Genomic DNA, 25,034 nt, shown 5'->3' with positions numbered 1-25,034 from the left:
CTCAGTGGCTCAGCAGGTCACTGCCTCCCTCCTCCTGGACTGCACAGGGTCTGTTCTGCTCTCTGTCCCTGTCTGCCAGCTGGGGCTGGTTCCCTGAGGATAATCAGGCCTTACTGCTGAGGTCTGAGGCAAAGAAGGCATCTGAGCCTTTTCCTCAGCCTTGGTTCCAGTGTTTGCCTCTGCATCCAATCAAGGATGGAGATTTTCATTGGCCCCATTTTTGTTGTTGATGTATTTATAAAAACACTTTCTATTATCTTTCACAGCAGTGGCCAGATTGAGTTCCTTTTGAACTTTCACCTTTCTAATTTTTTCTTTACATCACCAGTAATATCATTGTACTCTTCCTGAGTTGCCTGTCCCTTCTTCCCAATGTATATACATATATATATATATGTGTGTATATGTATATTTATATATAATTATTTATTTATTTATATATTTATATTTATACATGTGTGTGTGCCTACATGTACATGTGCAAACATTAATGCAATAGAGACTTTTTAGATGCGCCTTATAGACCATTATGATCTCCTTCGGACCCTAACTCCAGATATCCAACCCCAATTATCCACACGGGAAGCCTATTACCTTTGCATTTGCTTACTCTCCTTTCTGATCCACAGACACGAAATATCTGTTGTCTTCAAATTGTGTAACTTATTTGTACAATTGTATTAATCCCAGCCCAACTCTTTCCAGAGTATGTATTGCTTGAAAACTATTGCTCTGTTTCAGATCTGAGAAAAAATTGATGGGCCTGAACATTTGTCTGAATTTGAATATCAACCAGTCTCCAGGAAGAATGCTGCTTCATATATACTGATTTTGATAAAAGTGCTGCAGAAGTATTATTTAAGCACCACAAACTGTGTGAGGGAGGAGGCCCACACATAAAAAAGAAGGAAATCAAAATGAAAATTTTCCAAAACAGTCTCTATACTTGTATATCTCATCAACTGAGACAGACAGGGTCTAATATTTCACAATACTTAATTGTGCTTAGGGGATAGCACATATCAATTAGAACTGAGAAATATTAACCAGGCTTCATTCAAAGCATTGCTGAGAAGCAAATAAAATAAATATTATCTTATTTTTATGGATGAAAAAGTTGAAACCAAAAGAAATACTGAGAACATGCCAGGACCAAGGCTACAGACAAACCAGCTCAGAATCCTATTGTCCTTTCAGCCGAGCATGTTGTTTTATTACAGTGGCAGCTCCAAAATTCCTTCAGTTGCAGTAGTTAGCACTTGGTAGACCTACAATGTAGGCAGGCACTTGGTGTCTTAGTTTAGAAACCATACAGCAGAGTCCATCTGTTCTCATCATATTTTTAAAGCAACTTGTCCAGACTCAGGTAGGAAATTTAAGGCAGAGGTGGATCTAATTTCTTGGAAGGCATTCACCTGCCCAGATTCTTACCCCAGGCTGCTTAGCTTCCTCAAAACACACCAAAATGTGGAAAAACAGATAAGAGACTTCATATAAAAAATACCACATATATATGTTTGCTTCCTTAAAGAACTTCATTTGTCCAATATGATCCATATGCTGTATGTTGTTTGCAGCAATGACCACTCCAGAATGACTGGTTGTAAATAAAACATAATTTTTAAATCTCAGTTTAAGAGTAGTAAGAATAATTTTTGTAAAGTGTACCCTAAAGATTCTTCACTTTTCTGTAGCACTGAGTCATCAAGGAGTGGTAAAATGCATAGTAAAAAGCAAAATAATCTCGTATTTGCAATTGCAAGTGTAAAAGTTCATCACGGTACTCTGCTCATTTGATGACTTTTTCTGAAGTGCTATGTGATCTGCTTTTGCTTCTTTCTTGCTTCATGAAATAGATTTCCCCCAAAAGAAATGACATGGTTCAGATCTTTACATTTACCACCTGCGTGGAATTTAAAAGACCTGCTAAACATAGCAAATGAGCAGGCAATATATTTCAGTTATGCCCAGGAACAAAGCACAAAGGTTAGATGAGGAAATCACAGGCAATATTTTTGCCCGCTTATCATCTGACCCATAGATGTTGGGTTTTAAACTTTTTTTTGGTAGCTCTTAAGAACCATTACAAATTTTATTTCTCATATGTTATTGGAGAGTGTCTCTCCTGCTAATTCAAAAATCAACTTTTCTTTGGACCTCTTCAATCCTTATGACAGTTGTCTTTCAGCAGCTCTAGAAGCTAAAGTTCTAACTTGCCTCTTAGTTTCCCAACTAATTTTTATTTTTAAGGATTTTAAACTACTCCTAAATTTGGGCTTGACAAAACTAAAATCAACAGAAAATGGAAGCATTCTGCTTCAATAATTTTGAAGCGGTAAAAACCTGTTTTTCTTCCTCCCTTTGAAATTGTAGAAAATTTGTATTAATAGTTAAGAATTATTAAACCTCTCAACAGAAATATAATATTATGAACACTTTCTTTTATTTTAGTTATGCAGAAAGGTTTGTGTAAATGTTTTTTTCTGTTACTCTTTGATGGTTTAACCCCTACAAAGAACCCCTAAACCACAGATGAAATCACCCACATCCCCCAGACCCCCCAAAAATTAGCGAATAATCTACTATTATTAAACAAGATGGCAAAAAATGTATTAATTGCAGAAACTCCTAGGAACTCAAAACACTGTACAAGCATGCATTCTCAGAATTGGATGATAGGTCTTGCTGAAAATTTTATTTGCTCTTAAATAAGAATGTATTAATCATGCAAAATGAAAAATTACTCATTCTGTTTAAATGAAAAGAACACTGATAGCTATTTTATGTTTCTTGCAGTCTGTTCCTAGAGGACTACTTCAATCCTAAAGGATCCTATGTTCTTACCAAAGCTGTTCCCATGGGACAAAAGTAATAATTCCTAATACTTTACTTCAAATTACAGCACTCCAGTGATCATCACTCAAAAATCTGGAGCTGCCCATCAGCCACCAGCCTCCTAATCACACATCACTTGTCATCACTTCCAGAGCAATCTGGACCACCCTATCCCTGTCCCTCACCCTGGTTTTACAGACCTCTTCCTTAGAGAGTCAGTCTTGTTTGAAGCAGCTGACTATTTCCATTCAGACAGTCTGTTTGAATGGAAAAACCAAGAGCATTTGCTCTTTTGTCATCCTCCTTTGTCTTCTAGTTTCAACCCATGTGCTCTCCAGAGCTCCCTTATGTATATTTACAAATGGAATTGAAGAAATGGGACTCTACCAAGAAAACAATCACAGGCTCCTCTTCTTTTCCTACCATCCCTTTTTCTCTACTATTGAACTGCCATCCTTTTTCTTAATTGTTTTCAAAAAGGCAACAGGAAACAAACTGATCAACATTTTAGTACACGACTTGGCTCACACATGGTTATTTTTATACTGAGACACTCTGAGCAAAGATCAGACCTCCTGCTGTAAGAACACTCTAACACGGGTAGTTCAGTCCCTCTGATAATAATTACATCTCCAAATTGGTCAGACACAAGCAGTGGCACATCCTTAAAGCATTGTCTCCCATGTTCTCATTTACCCAGGAAAGCTCATTTGTCTAAGAGGATTACTTGTTTTCATAGCAAAACATCCCAAAGTGCATCAATTGCACTGGGAACAACTCAGCTCTCTGAACTGCTTAACCACATTGCTAATATAACCAAGGCTGCATTAAGTGAAACTTATATATTATTGCTGATGTAAAAACAACTTTCATAACTATAGTCTTTTCCTTAGGTGCCATAAAAAAAATAAATCTGTGCTACAGCAAGTCTACCAAAGTCTAAACTGACTAGTTTCAGACACAGAAAAATAGATCTAGCATAAATACATAAATGTGACAATTGTAAACATGAATTAATTTCCATGAAAGCAAAAAAAATCAAAAGGCAGAGAAATATTTTTAAGAAATGTAGTTCTTCCTATTGCATTTCAGAATGAGAATTAGAGGACAGTATACTCCTAAAACATTATGAGAATCTCTGGCATAATGAACAGATGAAACCTCAAAAATTCTCTGCCCTTCCATAGGGCACAAGCTGCAGCAATGCACATGTTCTGCTTCTTCCAGTGTACCAGATGCAAATTCAAAAGCAGCACACACAACTGAATCTTTGTGCCAGTTTAAACCTTGGCTCGTGTTCAAAGATGACAAATTAATGCCAATTTTTTACTCATTTTTACTCATGTGAAACCCACTCATTACATCTTGCACTGAGACCACCAGTGGAGCCACCACTTGGACATGGTTATGCCTACCCACCCATCCTTATGTTTCTACATGTGAACGTTCCTGAACATCATGGAATAATGAATGTTCTAATGCTGGGATAAACTGAATCAAAACCATTCATGAAAAAATACCATGTGCATGCCTCACAGCTTGCTTGCTTTCTCTCAGACTTCTCTTTCCATCCTAGGAATATGAACTGCTCTACCCCATGCCCCACAGTGTCCTTCTGCATGAAGTCTCTCAGTCCATAGCTTGCCTTTCTTCTCTTAGTCTCTCTTCTTGCTTTCCACCATCTATTTTTCAGAACACACAAAAATAGCTGTAGTAGAAGTGTGACATGTATGGAATTCTAAAAATAAATTGTCACCTCAACTGGTTCTCTAGCAATTTCATAGTAGTAAAAAAACCCACTACAATATATTTAATTTTACTGGGGTTTGAGTTGGTGTTTTAAATCAGTTTCTGAAAAAAGATTAATTGTATTATGGCATTTTTTGAGCAAAACAATATATTACATCAAATACAAAACACTGAATATTTAAATTTTTCAGAGTGTCCTTTTTTGTTTTTTTAATGAAAGAAAAAGACATTTTTTTTCTTAAAGGTTTTTGCCAAGTCCAAGTGTATATGGACAACACCAGCTGAAGGTACAAGCCAGATTTGTGGGGATTAAGCATTCCCTCTAAAGTACTGTTACTTCTAACAGCTGTTTTGGTGATGAGGAGCCAAAGCTCACTCAAATGGAAAATACAAGTTCAGCAGTTTATAATCCTAAATCTAGCACATTTTCCCCACATGAATAAACTGCACCAAAAAAACAACATAAAAAAGGCAAAAAAAACCAAACAAACCAAAACCCAAGAAAAAAAAGCCCAGAGAAAATCCCAATCATATTCCAAAGCAAAGCAAAGCAAAACAAAACAAAAATGACTTACTGTCTTCTTCAACATTTTGACGGCGTAAGGTTTCTGGGTCCCTTTCTGCCTGCATCTGTAGACAATGGATGTAGCCCCACTAAATTTAAAATAATAAAAAAAAAAAAAAGGAAGAATAGTTGGGTTGTACATACAACTCTTCGAATCTGTCAATAAACAGAGTTGCCTACATTTTCTACTCCTCCCAGTTTGGGCAAAACTATCGCATTCTTCCCCACGGATGCAATAAACCCTCCACCCCAAAACCCAAGAAGCGTCAAACCCCCTCTGTGTTCAACCAGAGAACTTCAGCAGTCACTCAGCCAACAGAAGTTGCAAGGGTTTAACATCCTTCTTGGCCACACCTTTTCTGTCTCATGGTAATCCCTGGATGTTTCCTTGGATAATCAAGCCATCACATCTTGTCTTTGTTAAGGCAACACATCTTCAACAATAACTTTTATTGGGGGGCCTGCTCACTAATTGCTGATGACTGAAATGGTGAAACAGAAGAGAAAATTTTTGTGCTGCTCCTTGCCCACTGGACCAAAAAGTCAAATTTGGCACCAAATGGAGGAGGCAGCATTTTAGGTTAATTCAGTGAAAACTGGTGGGACTTGTTCACAGCAAAAGTGGACTGAGCTTACATCTTCTGTTTGCCTTCAAGGTGTAATTATTTGAATGTGAAAAGTCTGAGCACTCATAAAATTATGGCTCTGCTGGATGGAAGGCACTTCTCTGAGTGCATAGTTGGGGCAGATGGTCTCCAGAGGGAGGCTCAACTTGTTGTGCTTTATTTGTTGCTGTCAAGGAAGAGCCCTGTACTCTGTGAATTACTTAAAGAGAGGTTGAAACCTCCGCTAAGCTCATACTGGTTACAAACCATCCAGATACCTTTGTATTCTACCCAAAATAGACGCACTGAAGCACCATCACTGAACTTAAGGCATTTTTGGAAACTTCCTTCCTTCAGACCCACTCCAAGACTCAGCACTTCTAAGTAGCTGCATATTTTTAAGGTAGAGGGGACTGCAGTTGTCATATATGACCTCCTGAACAACCACTGCAGAAGTGCATACAGCATCTCTGCAGTGAGCGAATTCTCAGACATAACAGATGCCAAATTGCACTGCAGATCCCTCTGAACCAGGAGAAACCCATCTTAGTGAGTCTACAGGAGACAACCATGACAGGAGCAGCTTTCTTTTAAACAGTAGAATGGCATAGCCACGCTTGACCATAGGAATAAAGCTGTGGTACAAGCTTCATTATTCTAGGTGCTGTACAAAACTGCCATGGGTGCCCTGCTCTTCTCCCTTCTCAGCATGGGCCAGACATGGGCCATACAAGGCTCTGAGTCATAGGCACATCCCTGTTTTCACAATTTCATGAGTGAGCACAAGAACTGGCAATTGATTGAGAAGATTTATTTCAGAAAGACCTCTTCATAAGGAAAGGTCACCTGTGGCAAGGGTTGTGCAGCTCAGTCATCTGAGGGCTTCTCTGCACCACATATAAATTAATCTTCACTTCATCTCAAATGCTAAAATGATTTGTCTCTCTTCAAAGTATATTGATAAATGTGTGGGAGTACTGAGAGCTTCAGTGACTCTCAGAATCATTACATGAATTTAATTAGATCTCCTCTCCTTAGCCAAGTCTCCGAAGACTCTATTTAGCAAGAAGAAAAAATATATCACATTAAAAAAACCCTCACATCTTTTAAATACAACAAAAATGTTAAAAGATAGAATTCTAAGAATGTGCTGTGATAAGGTTTATATCTCCAGTACTTCACTGCAGGATTGCAATGGGGAAGTCAGTGCATAAACTGAAAATCATTGATGTACCCTGCTTCACATACACAAAGTGCAGTACAAACATTAAACTCATTAGTTTACATATGTGCTTACAAAGTAGGCAGCAAACTTTCTAGAAATTATTGTATTTGGGTGAGGGCAGAATTAGAGAAGCTATTTAGCAGCAGCTATTAACCCAAATAAATAGATGATAATTCCTGTACAAATCTCTTGATGTTCACTGCTGCTGTGGCAATGGAAGGCAGTCCCTGTCTCTCAGTAAGGCTACTGTCAGTATTTGCATCACCAGTTTGCAAAGTCTTCCATGTAAATAAGAGCCTAGCCACTGGAACACCCCAGATTATTTAACTGTCTTAGTGATAAGATGGACATCTCCACCAGGAAGGGAAGATAACATCACCTTTTACAGTTCATTTGACTGTACCCAAACCTGGAAGACAGGCAGCGTAATGCTTGAAAGAGATGTAAGACACCCCAGAGAGAGAATCCAGTCAAGCAGTTTGACATCAGGCTCATTAGTCAATATTCAAAACACAAAAAAAGGTCTACTTTGGAATTTACTCTCTATTGTACAGATTTCTGCATATCGCTGCAGTCCTAATTTGATGTAAAATTGATGACAAGGTATGGCAAGACTTGGGAACACTTTGAAAGATTTTGCTTCTGATTTACATGGCTTTGCCCAGCTCTCACCAGTAAGGAGAGAAAACACCTAACATTAGCTAACAACCAGCTCTGCTCCTCTTCCAGGCAGAAACCAGTGCAGGAAATCAGGAACAGGATGGCAACCTGCTTACACCACGTCCGGGGCTAAACAGCAGAGAGCTATTACTAGTATGGACCTGATTCCTTGTTTCTTTGCTGGTAACAAAATATCTTCACTTCTTCACAGTTTTAAAAAAAAAAAAAGGTAGTGAGGAGTGGGGGGGAGTGGCGCAAGCAGAAATCAGCCTATGGAACTTAATGTAAATGCACTAGCAGAAGTGCCTCATGTAAATCTAGGTGGTTTGCTTTGCTTCTTTCTTTGGCTTCCTGCTGGAGCTTTCTGCTGAATCAGCACATCCAGCTTTCCCAAGTGACTGTGTGACTTGGAAGGTCACCAACTGGAGCAATTCAAGCTTTCATCACCAAAGAGCAGTGGGAAGATTCAGCTGCAAGATTCTCATGCGAAGCTGAAACACAGAGAGCTGCTAATTGTAACCTCTTGCCCCTACCCTAAGTTTTTTGCATCAAACCTTGACTGCCATCATCCGGCTTCTGAGAACCTCCTCTTGAATTTGCATCAACTGAAAACTTCATTGATATGTTTTGTCAGACTATACAAATATACAGAAACCAGGAATCCTTGTGGCAACATGCCACTTCCCTCAGGAATGGAATTTGTCCCATTCTCTGCAAGGGGGGTTTGCCTTGTCTGAATGATAAATGTAAATACTGCTATAGAAAGAGATCACCCATACTCAATGGTTAAGGCACTTATTTGATAAGAAGCAGACAACAACACTAGAGACTATTTAATCCAACCCCATTAACAGTTTAAATGGGAGTAACTGAGAGGGCCCTGAGCCCAAACAGCTGGTAATCACTTGCAGAAGTGCATTGCAGAGTATGACTGACAAGTGACCCGTTACTAGTTCAGGCTAGAAACCAGAAATCATGTCTCACATATTCCACAAGATTACTCACTGTATTGTCTTTGCCTACTTAGAATTGATTCGGTCAGCTTTTGCCTCTTTGTATTTAGTGAATATATACAAATATATATATCTTTGCATATATGCATACACATTTATATGCAATACTTATTATATATATTTGTGTTTGTAAGTGTGCATTTATTTACCTCTAAGCAAAATTGGGCTTAAAGGAGCATCCAGCTGCTGGTTTTTTGCACCTTTGCCTGGAAACAGTCTACCTACCTGAATTCAAAACATAAATTGTTTGAAATTGGCTGGAATAAGAAAAATAGGGGAAAAAAAGGAAAAAAGGAAAAAAAATAAAAGGAAAGGAAAAAAAGGCATATTCTTGTATTCTTGGAATGTGCAGTTGGCCAAGTTAGAAAATAGTAATTAGAATTGTTGAAAATATTGCCATTCCCCTTTACTCTCACATGCATTTCAATCTGGAAATCTGCTTAATGATTCTGTTAAAGATTTACTTTTAAAAGCCCAGGTATAACTGTGGTCATGCTAAAGAAGAAAAGCAACAACAAGAGATCATCTTATTGTGAAGATGCCAAATGCCTTACTACAGAAACATGTTTATATATATATATATATATATATATATATATATATATATATATATATATATATATATATATATATATATATATATCTGTATTGAACTCAGAAAAAGCCTGAAAATCATTTATACATCTTTACTGTTTGGTCATAATGGACAACAAAAACACTCACTTTTGTGATGCCACCTACAATGCAGACAGTGACAACACATAAGAAAGCTCATTATGTCCTGTGTATGGAATGTATCACAGCTGAGGCACACACAGCCCAGTATGAGCACAGAAATAGTTTTCCTTCAGTAGCATGATAAATTCACTCACCCATTAGTCAACCAATGTAAGCGTGTGCCACTAAATACATCAAAATAGACTCAAATTCAATAACTGACCTCTGTATGTGTGTTGTCCAAGACATGATTTTGAAAAGTGATTTTAAAATATTTAAAATGTGCAAAACCTTCTCCCTCCTCCCCACCCACCTCTCAATATACAATTGGTTGAGCATTCTGGATTATTTTTGTTATTACTATACTCAGGTGTTACTGAGCTTCCAATGATTTCAGAAGGACACTGTTTTAAAGGTTGGGCAGCAGCACCACAGTGCCCTGACTGTGCTAAGGACTCCAGACAGCAAGACTGAGAGAAAAGGCATGGCCACACTTCAAATAGATGCAGTCAAAAATAGTGGTGTCAGCACAGATGGAAGGAAGGCAGGGACACCCAGGAGGGGTGTTAAGGAGGTGGAAGTGATCAGCAGAATTTGCACATAAAGGAGAAAATGGAATATGCAGGATCCTGCAGTGGAGCCTGGCAGAGAGAGAAAATACAAAACAAGAAAAGACAGAATTTGACCCAGTTTAGAAAAAGCATTTCTTCCCTGAAAACCACAAAAAGCTTCTGCCTCCGAAACAGGAAAGGGAACCAAAAGGAAATGCAGCCATATGTTTACTTGGCCACAGGTAGGTAGTAAAAGTAAATTCCTCGAGCTGCAGCTTTTAAAATAAAATAACACTCATTGGCAGTAATTTCACTGTAAGAAGGAAATTCAATCTTTTCAAAAGTAGGTCAGCATTTCCACACCATGCCCACTCATCCTGGTTTTTATATTGCCTTTGAATCAACTCATTACAAATACAGTCCTCAATGTAATCTCCTATAAATTTCATTTGGATTAAATTCCTTAAGTTCTGGATTGATTTTTTAAAAATAAATTAGTTTATGCTTCATGCAGTCAAGCAATAATTACACAATCAAGTTTGTCCAATAAAAACATGTGAAAGAATGATTGGTCCCAAGAAAACTGTACCTGGTACAAAGCCATGGAAATCTGTGCTGCCAAAACTGCAGCAAGAGATCAAAGTTCATTATAGTTTTCCACAAAGAATACTGATTTCTTTGTATAGTTTACAGAAGTATAAAGTCAAAGCTCATTAATTTACCTTTTCTTAGATATACACTAAAAGAGCAAAATAGATTTATAGAAATGAAATTATTATTCCCGGACTTCCAAATTAAACGTCCTGTTTGAAGTTAAAAGACTGGACAGAAAAAACAAAACTAAACAAAATAAAAATGCTCAAAACCAAACAAAAATAAAAGAGAAAAGCTATTAACAGTTAGAGGAACTAAAATTAGTTTAAAAGTGCATATTCCATGGTATTACTAATATTGCCTTCACTTTAAAAAATACATTCATGTAAATTTGGAAATTCTCACAACTTGCATTTCATGGAGAAGTATCAAACAAACTCTTTCTACATAATCTAACAAACAATTCTTACATTATTCAAATCTAATGTCAAAGCTTCTTCTAAATATCAATATCTACATATACAAGGCCTGCAGGCAATTGCAAACCACTGCAGCCCTGCCTTTTCTCTCATTATTTCATGACTTGTAAACAGAATGGAAAATTTCACAAAACATATATCATTTAGAAGCAGCAAAAAGTCTTGGATTCCCATACACTATGAGGAATAAACCAAATCTTTAATGAAGGCAAAGTTAGTGGAAAAAATGTACATGGTTCTGAAAAGGAAATCTAATTCCAGAAATTGCGTTCCAGAGTTCTGGCTGGTTTGATTTTTAGAATGCTGAGTAGATTTTCTAATTTTTGAGTTGAAAAGACTTTTCATCAATTGCTCAGACTGGCCCCCAAAGGCAATGCAATAGTCCAAAAAGATATTTTTTTATATTCAGCCTTCACTGCATTCAGCAGATAAAAGGAGCCTTAGATAAGCACAACAAAAGACCTACACCATTAAAAAAAATAAAAAACTGTAATCAAACTAGTGCTTGCCAATATTCTTGAACCAGTAAATGCCACAGATAACAGTTTGTAGAACTATAATTCTTTAGACATGGGGTAGGTTGGCTGCTGAAACACTAATTAAAATGCAGCAGTTCAAGCCACTCCTGCTGTGGTGGCTGGACCAGCAGCTGATAATTCCTGCTGGGACTGCAGCAGCATATTTCTAACTTGCTTCCAATGAAGCTCCTCCCTCAAGTATTGCAGGAAGTTTAGAGAGGACCTCTATAAAGTTTTAAAAGGACCTCTATCCCACAGAGAGGATAAACACATTATTACACCTGGATGTAGTGCCTTTTTAAACTGCAGGAATTCAGTTAGGTGTCACATTAGCTGCATCCATATTAACACTAGATAATTTCCCCCACATCAAATGCTACTTTTAAAATTTCAGTTTAGCTAGTAGGCAAATATTGAGAACAAGAAAGAGACCCCCAGGACTGAATCTGACTTCACTGCCTTTCACCGAGTGGAAATAGCTGACCCAAACTTACAAGCAAGAATCATTATCTCAAGTATTAATTTGAAAAGCACAGAAGCAAAACTCAAACTACACTGAATTCCAGAGGTTACTGCTGTACTCTGTATACATTACTCCCTTGAAGTAACCCACCTTTCTGAAATTTGGGTTCCTAAAAAAACTTCAGACATGATTGCTGAAATGCAGATACGAGGTGAAGATTAGAGCACTTCCTACAGCACTGTGTAAGAAAAATATATAGAAAATACATTCACCATTTCTTCTTTTTCCTTTAACCCCTCTAATATGTTGGGTCAGACCACACACTGGAATAGCTGTATTTCTTAAACCACATATGAGTTCTCTGTAGGAAAACAAAAGTTTTTCCTACCAGTCTGAAAAAGATCACTTAAACTTGCCTGAAACTGAACTTATAATAGTGGGGAGTTCACCTTTCAACATGAAGCCCAACAGATCCAGAAACAGATCTTGAATATTTTATTTGGAAATTAGTTTTCCTTGAGAATGCTGTTCTTTTTTCAGGGACTGGAGAGTTCTTAGCTACCCATGTCTAAGCAGTTCAGTGAAATGAGGAGAGCAAAGAAAATAAAGTGGAAGAGTGGACCAAGGGAAGCCATGCATGTTTTTGTCCTCAGTACTGAATTTTGGACACAGTGAGGCAAATCTTCCAACATATGCTAACACCACGTGTGCAAGATGCAGCCCCAGATCCTTGGGCTGGCAGTCTCAAGGGAGGGTTTTCTCACAGTCACAGACAGATGCTGTGCACAGATATGATGTGACTGGCCTCCCTAAGTCCCACACAAAGCCTGACAACTGAAACCATCCAGTGAGCTCACCCCTCCTGGGAATACATGTGCCTTGTTTAAAGCACCATTTCAACCCCTATCTCATAAGCAGCACTTTTCTCCCCTCCTCTTAAAAGATCCTAATGAAGAATAAACATTATTTATTTAAACTTCATGAAGAGTGCATGTGAGGAGAAAAGAGTGCTGAGCAGTAAAAACTTTGTAAAACCTTCTGTGTTACAAGCCTTCCTTCCTGGGCCACTGCAGAATTACCTGCCTGTTTTTTTTTTTTCCTGGTGACATATTCCTTCATCAGGAAGTATTTTGAACTGTCTGTACTATGAGCAGGTGTCAACACCATTGATTACTGCTCTTCATGACAATCTCCAGATGCAGGAGGCAGACTGGACTTAACACTAAATGACAACGTGGCAGCATGAACATCCTCACATGCTGACTCTGGTTCCCCCGGTCGAGGGAAGGGAAGCAGTGAGGAGGTTATGGACTTCTAACAGCTTGCTCTGTACATAGGAAAGTCATCATTTGAAATCAGACAGGGAAAAATTAATGGTTTTTCATGTCTGCACATTTAAATCTAGCTTTGAACAAACTTTACAACCAGGAAGTTTAGGTCTAGGCATTTTCTGGATTCTGAAAGCTCATGTGCCCATGTATGTCCTTAATAGCCCTCTTTTTGGTAAGTTACAAAGTCTTCTCCTTGGAGGTTTGTGTTGTGCTGAATCATCAATTCCTATGCAGTGTCTTCTCTGAAATAAATTGCTTTTGCTAAGAAGTTCATATTCAGTGCCAGCCTAGGATCCTTAGCACAAGACAACAAAGAAAATTTTAATATATGACATATTCAAAAGTTCTTGGGCTGTTTTTAGCTACTATGTATGTTTTCTTCTTTCAACCTCGTGGGACAGACATTTCTAATCATAAGCTACAAGATTGAAAGCCAGGCAATGCAAAATAATTTGGAGGAATGCATAATATTTACAATACTCCCTAAATTAACAAGTTTTATAATATTTTGTGTGTATTCTGATCATATTTAAATATATTCTCAAAAGATAAATTGAAATAGCTAATTTTCCATAATAGAGAGGTCTTTTAATCTGCTGCTTCTAGTATTTTTGTCACAGTCAGAAAACCCAACTTGCCATTATCATAAAAATTACCTGCAGACTTAACACTTAGTTGTAATTTTACTGCATTAACAAAGCTACAGAAGAAAGATGAAGCTGCAGCAGAGAGACGCTGTTATTACTTCTAAAACAGAAAAAAATTCTTGAAGAAGTGAAGAAGGCAAATACACTGGTGCAGGTTTTGCCAGTGAAGGTTATTTACATCATAGTGAAAGGGTTTGCAATCCTGCCAGGCCTGGCAGCCAAATGCCAACTTCCTGCAGGCACAGGGGAGGTTTCAAGTCAGGTCCTGTCTTCCAAAACTATAAGACCAGCTCTTCCAGCTTCAGTTCTGGTGGGTGGGAAACACCTAAGTTGGTCCAGATCTTCCTTAAATGCTGGATTTATTCCACATGCACAGAGGAAAAATGCTGCATCAGTCCTCAGCTAACCCACAGAGGCCATGGAGCCCTCCCTACCACCCACTATGGTGCCAGGCACAAAATGGACAGAATCTGGGATCACCACACCTTCCTTCTCAGGGACACATGCACACCATGCAGAATTGCAGTGGGGTGTGCTTGGCTGCCAGGTACCTTCCAGGTTTGCTCCATCACTTCCAGTCCATCAACAGGATTGGGGAGAAGCTGGTGGGGAGCTTGACAGAAAAGATTTTGGGTTGAGACGAGGACAGAGAGATCCCTTAACAATTTATAACATGGGCATAACTGACTTGGCTTGGAGAAATTAATTTTAATTATTGACATTTAATAAATACAGTGGAAATTGGAAAGAAAAATCTTACATTAAGACATATTTTAATCATATTATCTTCAAGCTTGGATAGGAATGTTGTGCTTTTGTGGTGTAATTATTTATGTGGCTTTTACTTTACACTGGTGTGTACAGCCAAGTCTAAGAACATTAATGCTGCACAAAGCACTGTGTAACAGGAGAGATGTCTCCCTCTCCACTCACTGCACAGGCAGAACCCACAGAAACATGGATCAAGCAGCCTCTGTGGGGGTGGGGTTAGGCCATGAGCTCTGAAGACAGAAAGTCAGATGGGATATCCCAAATGTGTCTCAGGGAAAGAAAAATACCAACAACAAAGCCACCACCACCAAAAACCCCCCAGTCAACCAAAGCCAGTGGGAGCCTGTGTATTCAGTTCCAGAAGTTCTGTGTTTCTGCTGGTCAGCAATAGTTCTGCTCATTTGTCTTTCCTGCTCTGTTGCTGCTCTTTCTGGTTTTGGTGCTTTATAACAGGACCGCCAGAGACCATGGAGTTTGAAGACTGAATGTTTGGTGCTGCTTGTGTGAAATGGAAGGCAGCAGGCACTACAAAGGCCATGGCCAGTAAGATGGGAGGCCCTGGGAAGGATTTTGTGAAGCAGAGAAATGTTACAAGACAAGAAGAAGAGAATTTACAGAACCAAAAGCCTCTCGTGGTAAAGCTGTGGCCTGTGTCTGTTTTCACTCTCTGAGTTTTGTTTGTCCTTAGTTGCAGCCGTGCATTGTGAGCAGCTGACCTGGCTGAGCTCATCTGGCCTTAGAACTACTGGGGTAGAAGCTGCAGAAGGGACCAGGAGTGACGCCCAGCCACTTGTGTCACCTAAGCTGGGGGTTCCTTTGGCCAATGGCAGTGTTAACCTTCGGCACAAGGACCTCTGGCACCATCTTCAGCAGCTTCAATTCAAAGTTAAGGGGCAGCCTCTTGCAAAGCCTCCCTCCAGCTCCATCCTCAGAAGCCTTCATGTCAGCAGGGACTCTCATTTCTGGAGCTGTGAAGGTTAACAGGTCTGAGCTTACAGGCTGCAGGTTTGACTGGCTTGCCCACATTCCCTCCTGAAAAGCATTTATGTAATTGGCAATTTTGCATGGTCACATCTTCTCCAGATCTTCCAGCAATATAAAGGTGGAAGTTTTGACTTCCAGAGCTAAATGAAGCTTCCAGTTCTTTCTGCATCAAGCACAAGACCAACTTCCAAACCTGAAGCTCTTTCTTTCCTGCATCAGCTGTCACCTGGAGCAATGAACTATATAAAAAAACCCATTCATTGTAGGAATGACTTTCTGTGTTTCAGTTCAACAGACTCCACCTAGTCCCACCTAGTCCATACTCCCCTGCCCACAGTCACTCTGAAGGACTGCAGGTGAAAACTATGATATTCCTCCCAGAAGTTTCCTTCTTCAGCACTCTGTGATGAACATCACCAACTCACCAGTGACATCAGGACTCTGACTCAAATATTCTCACACCTGCTCTAATTGGGCCTTTAACATTTTAAGGATCCCAGCTTTTTCCACACAATGTTTTCTTTGCTAATATTCCCTCTTAATTAAAGAACTTAGCTTTTTCTTCTTTTTTCTCTTCCCCCTCCACAGTTTTAAAAGATATTATTTAGTAAATTTAATCAATAATGCTCCTTCAGCTTCCTCCCTTCTCAGTGCTACTGCTGTATATTCTGTTCCATGTTGCTTTTCCACTTTTCCTGAAATTCCAATCACCATTCTGTACTTTGACAGCTCCTAGTGCAGCTAAACCTACAAAAACTTCAACAGGATGCTAAGAAGGTCTTCTCAATAACCATGATCACAGACCATCTTGGTAATTAATCACACACCTCTGCAGGCAAGAATACACTGAATTGTTTTCATGAAAGTGTCACCACTACTCAATCCTTGAAATTAGGGAACTCTTTTTACAAAGTATGAAATTGTTGTTTTCAAAGAGAAGATTCCAGAACTTCTCATCCATGAACATCTTTCATCTTTTCTTTAAGTTCTCTACACCAGTCACTGATCAAGCCAGTGTTTAATTGGTGATGCTAGAGAAAGGCTGCAGTTTCCATTTTTAAAGGACTGAGGCTTTTTAGCTGTCAGAGGTGATCTGTAATCCAGGATAATGAATCTCATCTAATCTGTGTCAGTCTCTACTCCTCTGAACTCATACTGAACTCAGCACAATGGTGTCTTAGATGTTTGGAACTAAATTACTTTCGCGTTCTTCCCATCATACTGAAACTTCAAGCACAGCATACTCCAATGATATACCTGAAGGAGTATGTCCATACTCCATTTTCAAACTCCACTCGAATGTAAAATAGAATTGCAGTTAGGCAGTATTTAAGACATAGTCTGTACAGGATTTACATGTTCACATTTTAAAAAGCTGTTTTTAAAAAGGTTCTGTATGTATCTTCAGAGAGTGACTTAAAACAAAACAAGTCATGTTTATGTCCATGTGCTGGTTTATGCTCTTGTAAGCCCTAAGTGGGCAGTGGCCATGCAGATCAGTTGTCCATGCCAGCAAGTGGCTGCTGTGTGCCCTGCACAGCAGAAGTGCCCTGCAGGCACAGCTCCAGCACCCACATCAGCTGCAGCCTGGGAAAAGGGCTGCTGTGTGCCCCAGCAGGGTGGAAGGTTTGGACATGGAACTTCAAAGGCCTTCTGTTGTCAGACAGGCAAGTTCTTCTGTGTCCCTCAACACCACTTTGTGTGTCCACATCTCTTTTTGTGTCCCTGGAACCACCTTTGTGTCCCTGCACTCTCCTTTCTGTCCTCACACATCACTTTTTGTCCCGGAACACCCCTTTGTATTCCTGCACACTACTCTGTGTCCCTGGAAACTGCTCTGTGTCCCTGCACATTATTTTGCATTTCTGCAAACTCTTCTGTGTCCCTGCACATGACTTTGTGTCCCTGCATGTTGCTCTATGTCTCTGCACACCCCCTTGTGCCCTGCAGATTGGGTGTCACATTGACATGCAGAGCATTCTCCTCTGAATAAGAACCAAGCTGTGAAATGCATCGTGTAATTCTGTCACCCCTTCCCACAATTTCTTTTCTTGATGCCTGGGGAGAAACACCCTTAATGAGATCTCACGTGAAGTCCAACTGTGCAAACTTAACTTTACAAGTGTTAAAATTCTGCTTCTGGGCTTGTGCCTGATTTGTCAAAATTTATCCAAAATCAAAGAATTCTTTTTTGAAGATTTAACTGCAGATGCACAGGACTCGTGGTGATCAATCACCATCCCTCTAGATGCTCAGTTATGCTTTAACAATATTTTCTGTACAAGTATCTAGTTATTAATGTTTTTATCTGACAAAATAGCACAAAGTTTTACCCTATATCAATGCCATATAGAATTTTAGTAATGTTGGGCTCTCAAAAGCTTTGGCTGAAAAAAGGGGGGCAAAATGTAATAGAATTTTGAATTCTTTGATACATCCTGAAGAAAAAAATATTTAAGGTTCACTATTTTGCTGAGAAGTTTATCCACATTTTTATTCAGAAGAAATGTTTTCTTTATTCCTCCATCTGAACTTTTGAAAATAATTTTTTTTCCCCACTGACTTAGTAACACATCTGTTTGCAATGGTAATTTGTGAATTCTGTTAAGAAGCAAATGCTTTTAATGAAACAACACTAAAGCTTGTTAAACTTTGAATACACTCACAAACTTCAGACACTGTTGCAAGCACAAGGGTCACAGCAATCTGTGTAGGACAATGTCCTGTCTTGACAAAAGACCAGGTGGTTATGGCTGAAAAAATATTAATGATTGTGGCTAAGCAGTCCTTAATCTTTAGAGAGAGCTTTTTGTATTGCATTTTCTATAAATGCTCAAGGATCCAAAAGGTTTGTGCACAGTGCAGACTGTAGCCTCAAGGACACTAGAGGCTCTGTCCCACTCTGTCCCTTTCCTCCTGCAGCTTTCTGGTTTTTCCATTCACCCACTGGAGCTATCAGTATTTCTGTAACTTATTGCCCATGATCTGTGTTGCTCTTCCCTTAGCACTTCTGTATTTTGAGAAGACTGTGCACTATTTCAGCGACTCTTGCAGTCCTATTTGGGGTCAATTAATAAATCAGGTAGGCAGAACATAAACTAAAATACCTGATATTTAAAGTATTACAGACTTAGACTGTAAAATATTAAGACCTTAAGCAGTCTACATTTTCCCTGGTTATACAAAAAATGTGATTCAGACCGATGGAACTACACTATTTCTACAAACTGACTCAGGCACAAAAGATATTTAGCTGTAGGAAGCAAGAACAATGAACATAATTTCCATAAGATCTGAGGGACTGCACATACAGTCATGTGGTTTGATTTTAATCATAGGACACTGGGACATGCACAACATACATGCTTTGGTGCTAGTGAGGGTTTAAACCCTCTTCCCTCATCTTTCTTTCCCTGCTGAACATATATTGTAAGAAGAAAACTGATTAAGAGATAATATGGCTAACAATAAAAACAGTAACACTGTCGGAAACTCTAGTTTTTTTGTTTTCCTAGGGAATGATGTTATGCAAATGAAAACAGTAAACAGGACAATCAGAAGTACTAAGATATTTTTCTAGTACTTACAGGGAAGTTTTCAATACAAGCACTATTCTCACAAGCCATTTTCCCAGTGAAGGATAACTTTAGCAGTCTTTAGATTTTGACAGCCTCAAATGCACTTTGCTACTGCTTGAGACACTCAGAAACCCTCTGTATCTCCTTTCAAAGGCAGAGGCAGGAAAGAAAGTTGAGGCAGGATATAAAAAATGAAGAGTGTGGATAGATATCCATTCAACTATGGATATCTATCTAGGTCTGAAAAAGAGTTTAGGTCAGAAGTGGGATGTAGTGATGTCACACAGCTGTATTTGTGGACTACGACTGCATAACATAGAAAAATATGTCAGTTGAAGAACAAAGCACACTCAGAGCAACTTGAAGAACCAGAGCTGTCATTCCAGATTATAGAAAAACTGTGTATCTGTATATATTTGTCATTCAGATATAAGCAATAAATTTACACCAAAGCAGGTGCTAGTGAGATATTTCCATCTGTTATACATTCTTGTTCTTACATGAAGCTAATTATAGGCATTACAAGCCACTTAGAAGCTTCAGGTAATATATTTAAAATTAATTGCTTCATTTCTCCATACTCTTATTTTTGAGGAGGACTCTTCAAAGCTGCCATCAGTCCCCCCAGGAAAAAAACCTGCTACCTGAACAACACACTGTTATAATGCACTCACTGCCAAATCCCTGGATTTACCCTTACGGCTGCATTTAGCTAATTAGAGTGCTTTTTACATCACTTTTCTTTGGTAAGACTTTCTATAGCAGCATAAATGCAAAATTTATCTACAGGGCGAATTTGCCAGCAGCAAAGGAGTAGGACTGGGTCCTAATTGCAGGGTGCTGAAGTGTGATCTCTGTGAAGAGGAGTAATTAAAAGTCTTAAATTTCTGCCTTAATTGCTCCAAAAGTAAAAAGCAAAATACACCTTCCTTTGGCAGCATCAGTTTTCTAACACAGAATTACTATGTCCTTGAAATAAAAACCACACACAGGCAAAAAACCCACCAACAACCCCCTGCCCCCAACCAAACGACAACAACAAAAAACACAACAGAAGAGAGAAATTTAAAAGAAAGGAGATATGTACTCCATATACTTAGCTTTTACCAAAGGGCAGAGATCACAGATCTCAAAAATATCTTCACTAACACCTAAGTTTACTATGGGAGCTGTTTTGCAGCGTAGAGCTACAATAGCAAAAAATTAAGTACATTTCCTGAATTATTGCCCCAGGGCAAAACACATAAATTTTAAAATATAGGGTTTGTGCTATTTTGTGTCAGGAATCTTATTACATGAGAAACTGATTTCTCAGTGTGTGACATTAGTCTTTCATTTTTTGTTCTCTGGGGAAGTCAAATTAAGACAGAGTTCTTAAGAAGTGGCATATTGGCCTTCTTGAAAGGTAAACCCTAGGTATTTAAATGTGCATGTGCTCCAGCTCCAGTGAGAATTCCTAACTTCTGACACAGCTGATCTCCTCATCTTTCAGCAGGGTGGGCCTGGCTACAAGCAGAGAAATCAGAAGCTGCTGTGTAGAAATGCTGAGATAGCCTGGCCATATGGTGAGCTCAGGGGAGAGGTGAGCTCAGGAGAGAGAGAGAGAGAGAGAGAGAGAGAGAGAGAGAGAAAGAGAGAGAGAGAGAGAGTGTGGTCACAGGGTAGCTCTCAAGAGGTAGAACAGGACAAATCTTATGAAGTCACACTCAGCAAACATACTTCCATATGTCATGATTCCAAACAACATTCTTATTATTTACTGCTAATCCTCCCTCTCCTCTCAAAACAAAGGAAGGAAACAGGACAGATGGAGTTAGAATATTTCTAGCATGTTTATCAGCAGGAAAACTGATGTACATTTACAAATATCCCACTTGCCAGTCACATAAGGGACGATACAATGTATTATTTGCACCAGTCAGACATTATCCCTTTGCTGGACTGGCACCACATTGCCCGTGCTTGGGAACCCACTCCTGGCCCACTGAGCTCCCACCCAGTGGTTTACTGCCCATGAATTCAAAGGGGTCCCCTCCACTGCACAGCAGCACAGTCAAGAGCAGACAGCTCAGCCATGAGCTCCAAACACTGCCAGGAGCTGAATCCATTCTTCACTGCAGCACAGAAGGCAAAGCACCTCACCAACACACCGGGACTGAATGTAGTCCTCTAAAATCTAGGTGCATGATTTTGAGCCAGAGATTTTTCAATCCTGCACAACAAAGATCAGTGCATGTTGCATTGCCATTATCAGACTACAGAGGAACAAAAATGCTATTGTGGGCCACAAGAAAGTGAGAGAACCATGCAACATTCCTGGCCAAAGTGCATTTTTTTTCCCTTATTTCATTTGCACTTTCAAATACTGAGCTGTTTACCCAAATGGTAATCAAAAGAAAACCTCCCTTTGCTTTGTTTAGTAATAATGTTTTTCCATCATCATAGTTTCTAGAAATCTGCTTGATTTCCCAGACATTGGCCTTTACTGCAGCCTTCTGTCTCCTAGAAAGCATACATGAACTTCTAATGGAGAATGTCTCTTTTCACAGAAGATAGGATCTTGCACTGCAATACTTAATGGATTATTCCTCAACTTGTGATATTTCTTTTATGCCACAGAATTAGTGTTTTGAAAATCCCAAAACACATAATGCAAAAAATAATGCTCTGTATTAAGTTTATAATCAGTTGTATTTATTCTCTGGAAGGTAAAATAGAATTATCAGCCATGTCACAACACCACCTTTTACTTGTATTTGCCCAGTATTTGAAACTCCCAAATCTAGACCACTCTCAGGAAGAAAGAGCATGGCACAGTGATGCTGAAGTGCCCTCTGAAGAACAGAGTATCCCTGAGACCTTAGGAAAAATGAAAATCTAAACAGAGGATCTCCCAATCATTCAAATCTGAAGAAAGATATATTTGCTGTAGCCCCATGAAGATAAATGGTAAGAGTAATCAGTCTTTGATAAAACTGCTAAAGCTATTCAGGACCTAAATGAGGTCCCAGCTTGTACTTCAGCAATGATTTCACCATTTATATGACATATTTTATACGCAGGTACCTAAAATTGAAAGTAATTACAGAAGTTATCCAGGATTAGCACACCATGGCTCAACTGGCTCATGGCATTTCTTATTCACTCATGGCATTTCATACTCATTCACTGCAGTCACACTACAACAATGTAGGCAGCAAAGGTAATTCCCAGTTATGAGACTTACAGGGTCACTTGTTGATTTCTGTGAAATAGCACAGATTTTGTGAGATATGACCCAGAGGACTTCATCATTCTAATTTTCCCCCCTAATTTATTTTTTAAAGCAATCTGTAGTTGCAGAAGACTCTGATTTCCAATGTATTAACAAAATGGGCTTAGCTTAGCTTCCTCCTGAAATTAACTATTGCTAACCTACTGCTCAACATAGTTTTGTAAATATTTAGAAAACTTAAAATCAGCAAACTTCCCATTTATCATATGACACAATAAACTACCCTGTTTTCATCTTCATTCCCCTTCTCTCACTAAAGGGCCTAAGAAATTTTGTAAGTGCACCACATTTTGTTCCTAATGGAGGAACCCTGCATTCAACACATTTTCTAGCTATCAGGAAGGACTAGTTCCAGTGTTAAAAAAATGAAGAGGTAGCTTGTTTTCTCCCAGTTTGTGCAAATAACTCCCTGACTATAATTTAAAGATGTGAAATTATTTTCCAGAGTTTCAAATCTACTCCTGTCAACTGCAATAGTAAGTCAGATCTTCATAATTTGTCCATCGGACTGGATTTAATTTGCAAAGAGTTAACAGTAATTGCCTATAAAGAGAGATTTAAGGGTAATTATTTTGCTGCCTGGTTTATAGCATTGTAGTCTCTTTGATAATAAAAAACACTGAGTGTGATAAATGAAAGCGCCTTGCCTCTAGTAAAGTAAAAGGAATGAGGATACTACTAAAAAAAAAAAAAAGAAGAATCCTGGCTTTCTAATTTAATTAGTCCCTAATCAGAAACATGCATTCCATTAGTCTGAGACAGGAGTGCTGCCCCAAGAGGCATCACCTGAAGAGAGGGAAAAATTCATGTGAGAAGCATGGTCTGCTTCCAGGGAAGGGGAGAGGAGAGAGGAGGGGGACCCTTGGCAGGGACCAGCCGCAGCCCCAGGGAGGCAGAAGGCACAGCACCAGGCTTCCAACCTGGGACCTTCTTGGAAAGTCCACTATTATATGGATCACTTGTAAACAGAATGACTTAATTTACAGAAACTGCAGAAAATACTGTTATTTACAACATGGTTGCCTATAGTAGGCTCACAGTCTTTTGGCACTTCTCTTTTTCTTTTTTTGTGTTTTTTAAAATCTTGTTTGGGTTGCTTTTGAACATTTGTTTTAAAGGTTTGCTGTGGTGTTGTTTTGTTTTGGTTTTTTTTTCATTTATACTCAAAAACTTAAATGTGAAAGGGCTATTAATAATGAACATGCAAGGCTATTTTTGTACTCTAAGTACTAGAAATGGGCAGTATACAGCAGTAATGTGAAATTACTCCCATTGACTCAAACACTGCAGTAGGACTACACAACTCTATAAGGAAAATTGCTGCTCTGGTTGTGTTGCATAAATTTTTGCATGAGTTAAAAAAAATCTTGTTGTTATTTAAAGTAATTTTCATACAATAAAGTGAACACTATACTCCATTCAGTAACTGTAAGAGGCACAATATTATTTCAGCCATGATACTTTAAAAGGGCAAACTGCATGAGGAGATAATATGTTATTAGATATAATGACACTGTGGAAAAAGCAGACATCTTTTAGTTCTGTCTTCAGATACTACATCAGTAACATGAGCTGATCATATGGTGAAAATGCCTAAGATTTTCTTGTAAAGACCATTTTACTGAGCACTAGAAAATGTTTAGCAAATGGCAACATTTCTAAAATTGTCTGTCTTACTGATTTTTTAAAACCTATACCTCTGTAGCATACATTAATCTTACAAAGAACCAATTCTTCATCTTAGTATTGAGTTAAAGTGGCTGAAGAGGTTACAAAATCAGGAAGAATTCTGCCAAAGCACGAAAGGTGTCAGCAACCAGCACAATGTATTCTGACAGAACAGTTAAAACTTCCACAAGCATCAAGAGAATAGCCTCAAACCAAGCTTGGCTCTTTTCAGATAAATTTTTGCTCCCTTGGGCATTCTCAGGTGTAACCAAGGAACTATTTATTTTCAGAGAGGGAAAAAAGTGTAAAAACTCCAATGTCAGTTCAAGGGAGTTTATAAAGATGTAATATTGCAAAGTTAAGACCAGGACCTGAGACATTAAGCACTAAACACCTCTGGCTAATTTTAGCTCTGCACAGTATTTACATGAGCTTTTGGTAAAACACAGGACTTTGAGTAATTCTTCCTTATTAGCAGATTCATCAGATATCTCACTGGCAGAGTCTTGCTCTACTTTGAATTTACCTTCCCATTTGTCTGACAGTTTGTGATGCTACAGGGAGTGCTGGATACATTTTCTGAACCATCAAATTGCTTGTCTGACTCAACACAATTTTTTTCTTTCCATTTGTACAGAAACAGTGAGCAAAGCTCATCTAATCAAATGCCAGTGTGTACCTCCCTGATAATTAGCTGAATTCCCTTTGCAGATAACAGAGAGCAATTGGCAGTTTTGGAACATGGTTCATTCTGTCCTAAGGGCATTTTGAATAGTTTGGGTATAACATGACCTGGAAAAGTTTTAA

General features: G+C 38.7%; 1 protein-coding gene across 2 annotated transcripts in view; it reads right to left on the bottom strand.

Moving 5' to 3' along the window:
- Positions 1 to 25,034, bottom strand: part of CAMK4 (calcium/calmodulin dependent protein kinase IV) — a 139,772-nt gene that overhangs the window by 75,280 nt on the left and 39,458 nt on the right. The window contains exon 2 of one of the 2 annotated variants that reach the window (XM_066569562.1): positions 5,160 to 5,238. The exons of the other annotated variant lie outside the window; for it this stretch is intronic. Within the exon in view, the coding sequence (XP_066425659.1) occupies positions 5,160 to 5,238 (79 nt within the window). The remainder of the gene's footprint in view (positions 1 to 5,159; positions 5,239 to 25,034) is intronic. 2 annotated transcript variants of the gene reach the window in all.

The sequence above is a fragment of the Molothrus aeneus genome, chromosome Z (assembly GCF_037042795.1).
Source record: "Molothrus aeneus isolate 106 chromosome Z, BPBGC_Maene_1.0, whole genome shotgun sequence".
NCBI classification, from domain to species: domain Eukaryota; kingdom Metazoa; phylum Chordata; class Aves; order Passeriformes; family Icteridae; genus Molothrus; species Molothrus aeneus.
The sequence above is the reverse complement of the archived record's forward strand: the minus strand, read 5'-3'. Positions and strand labels throughout refer to the sequence as shown.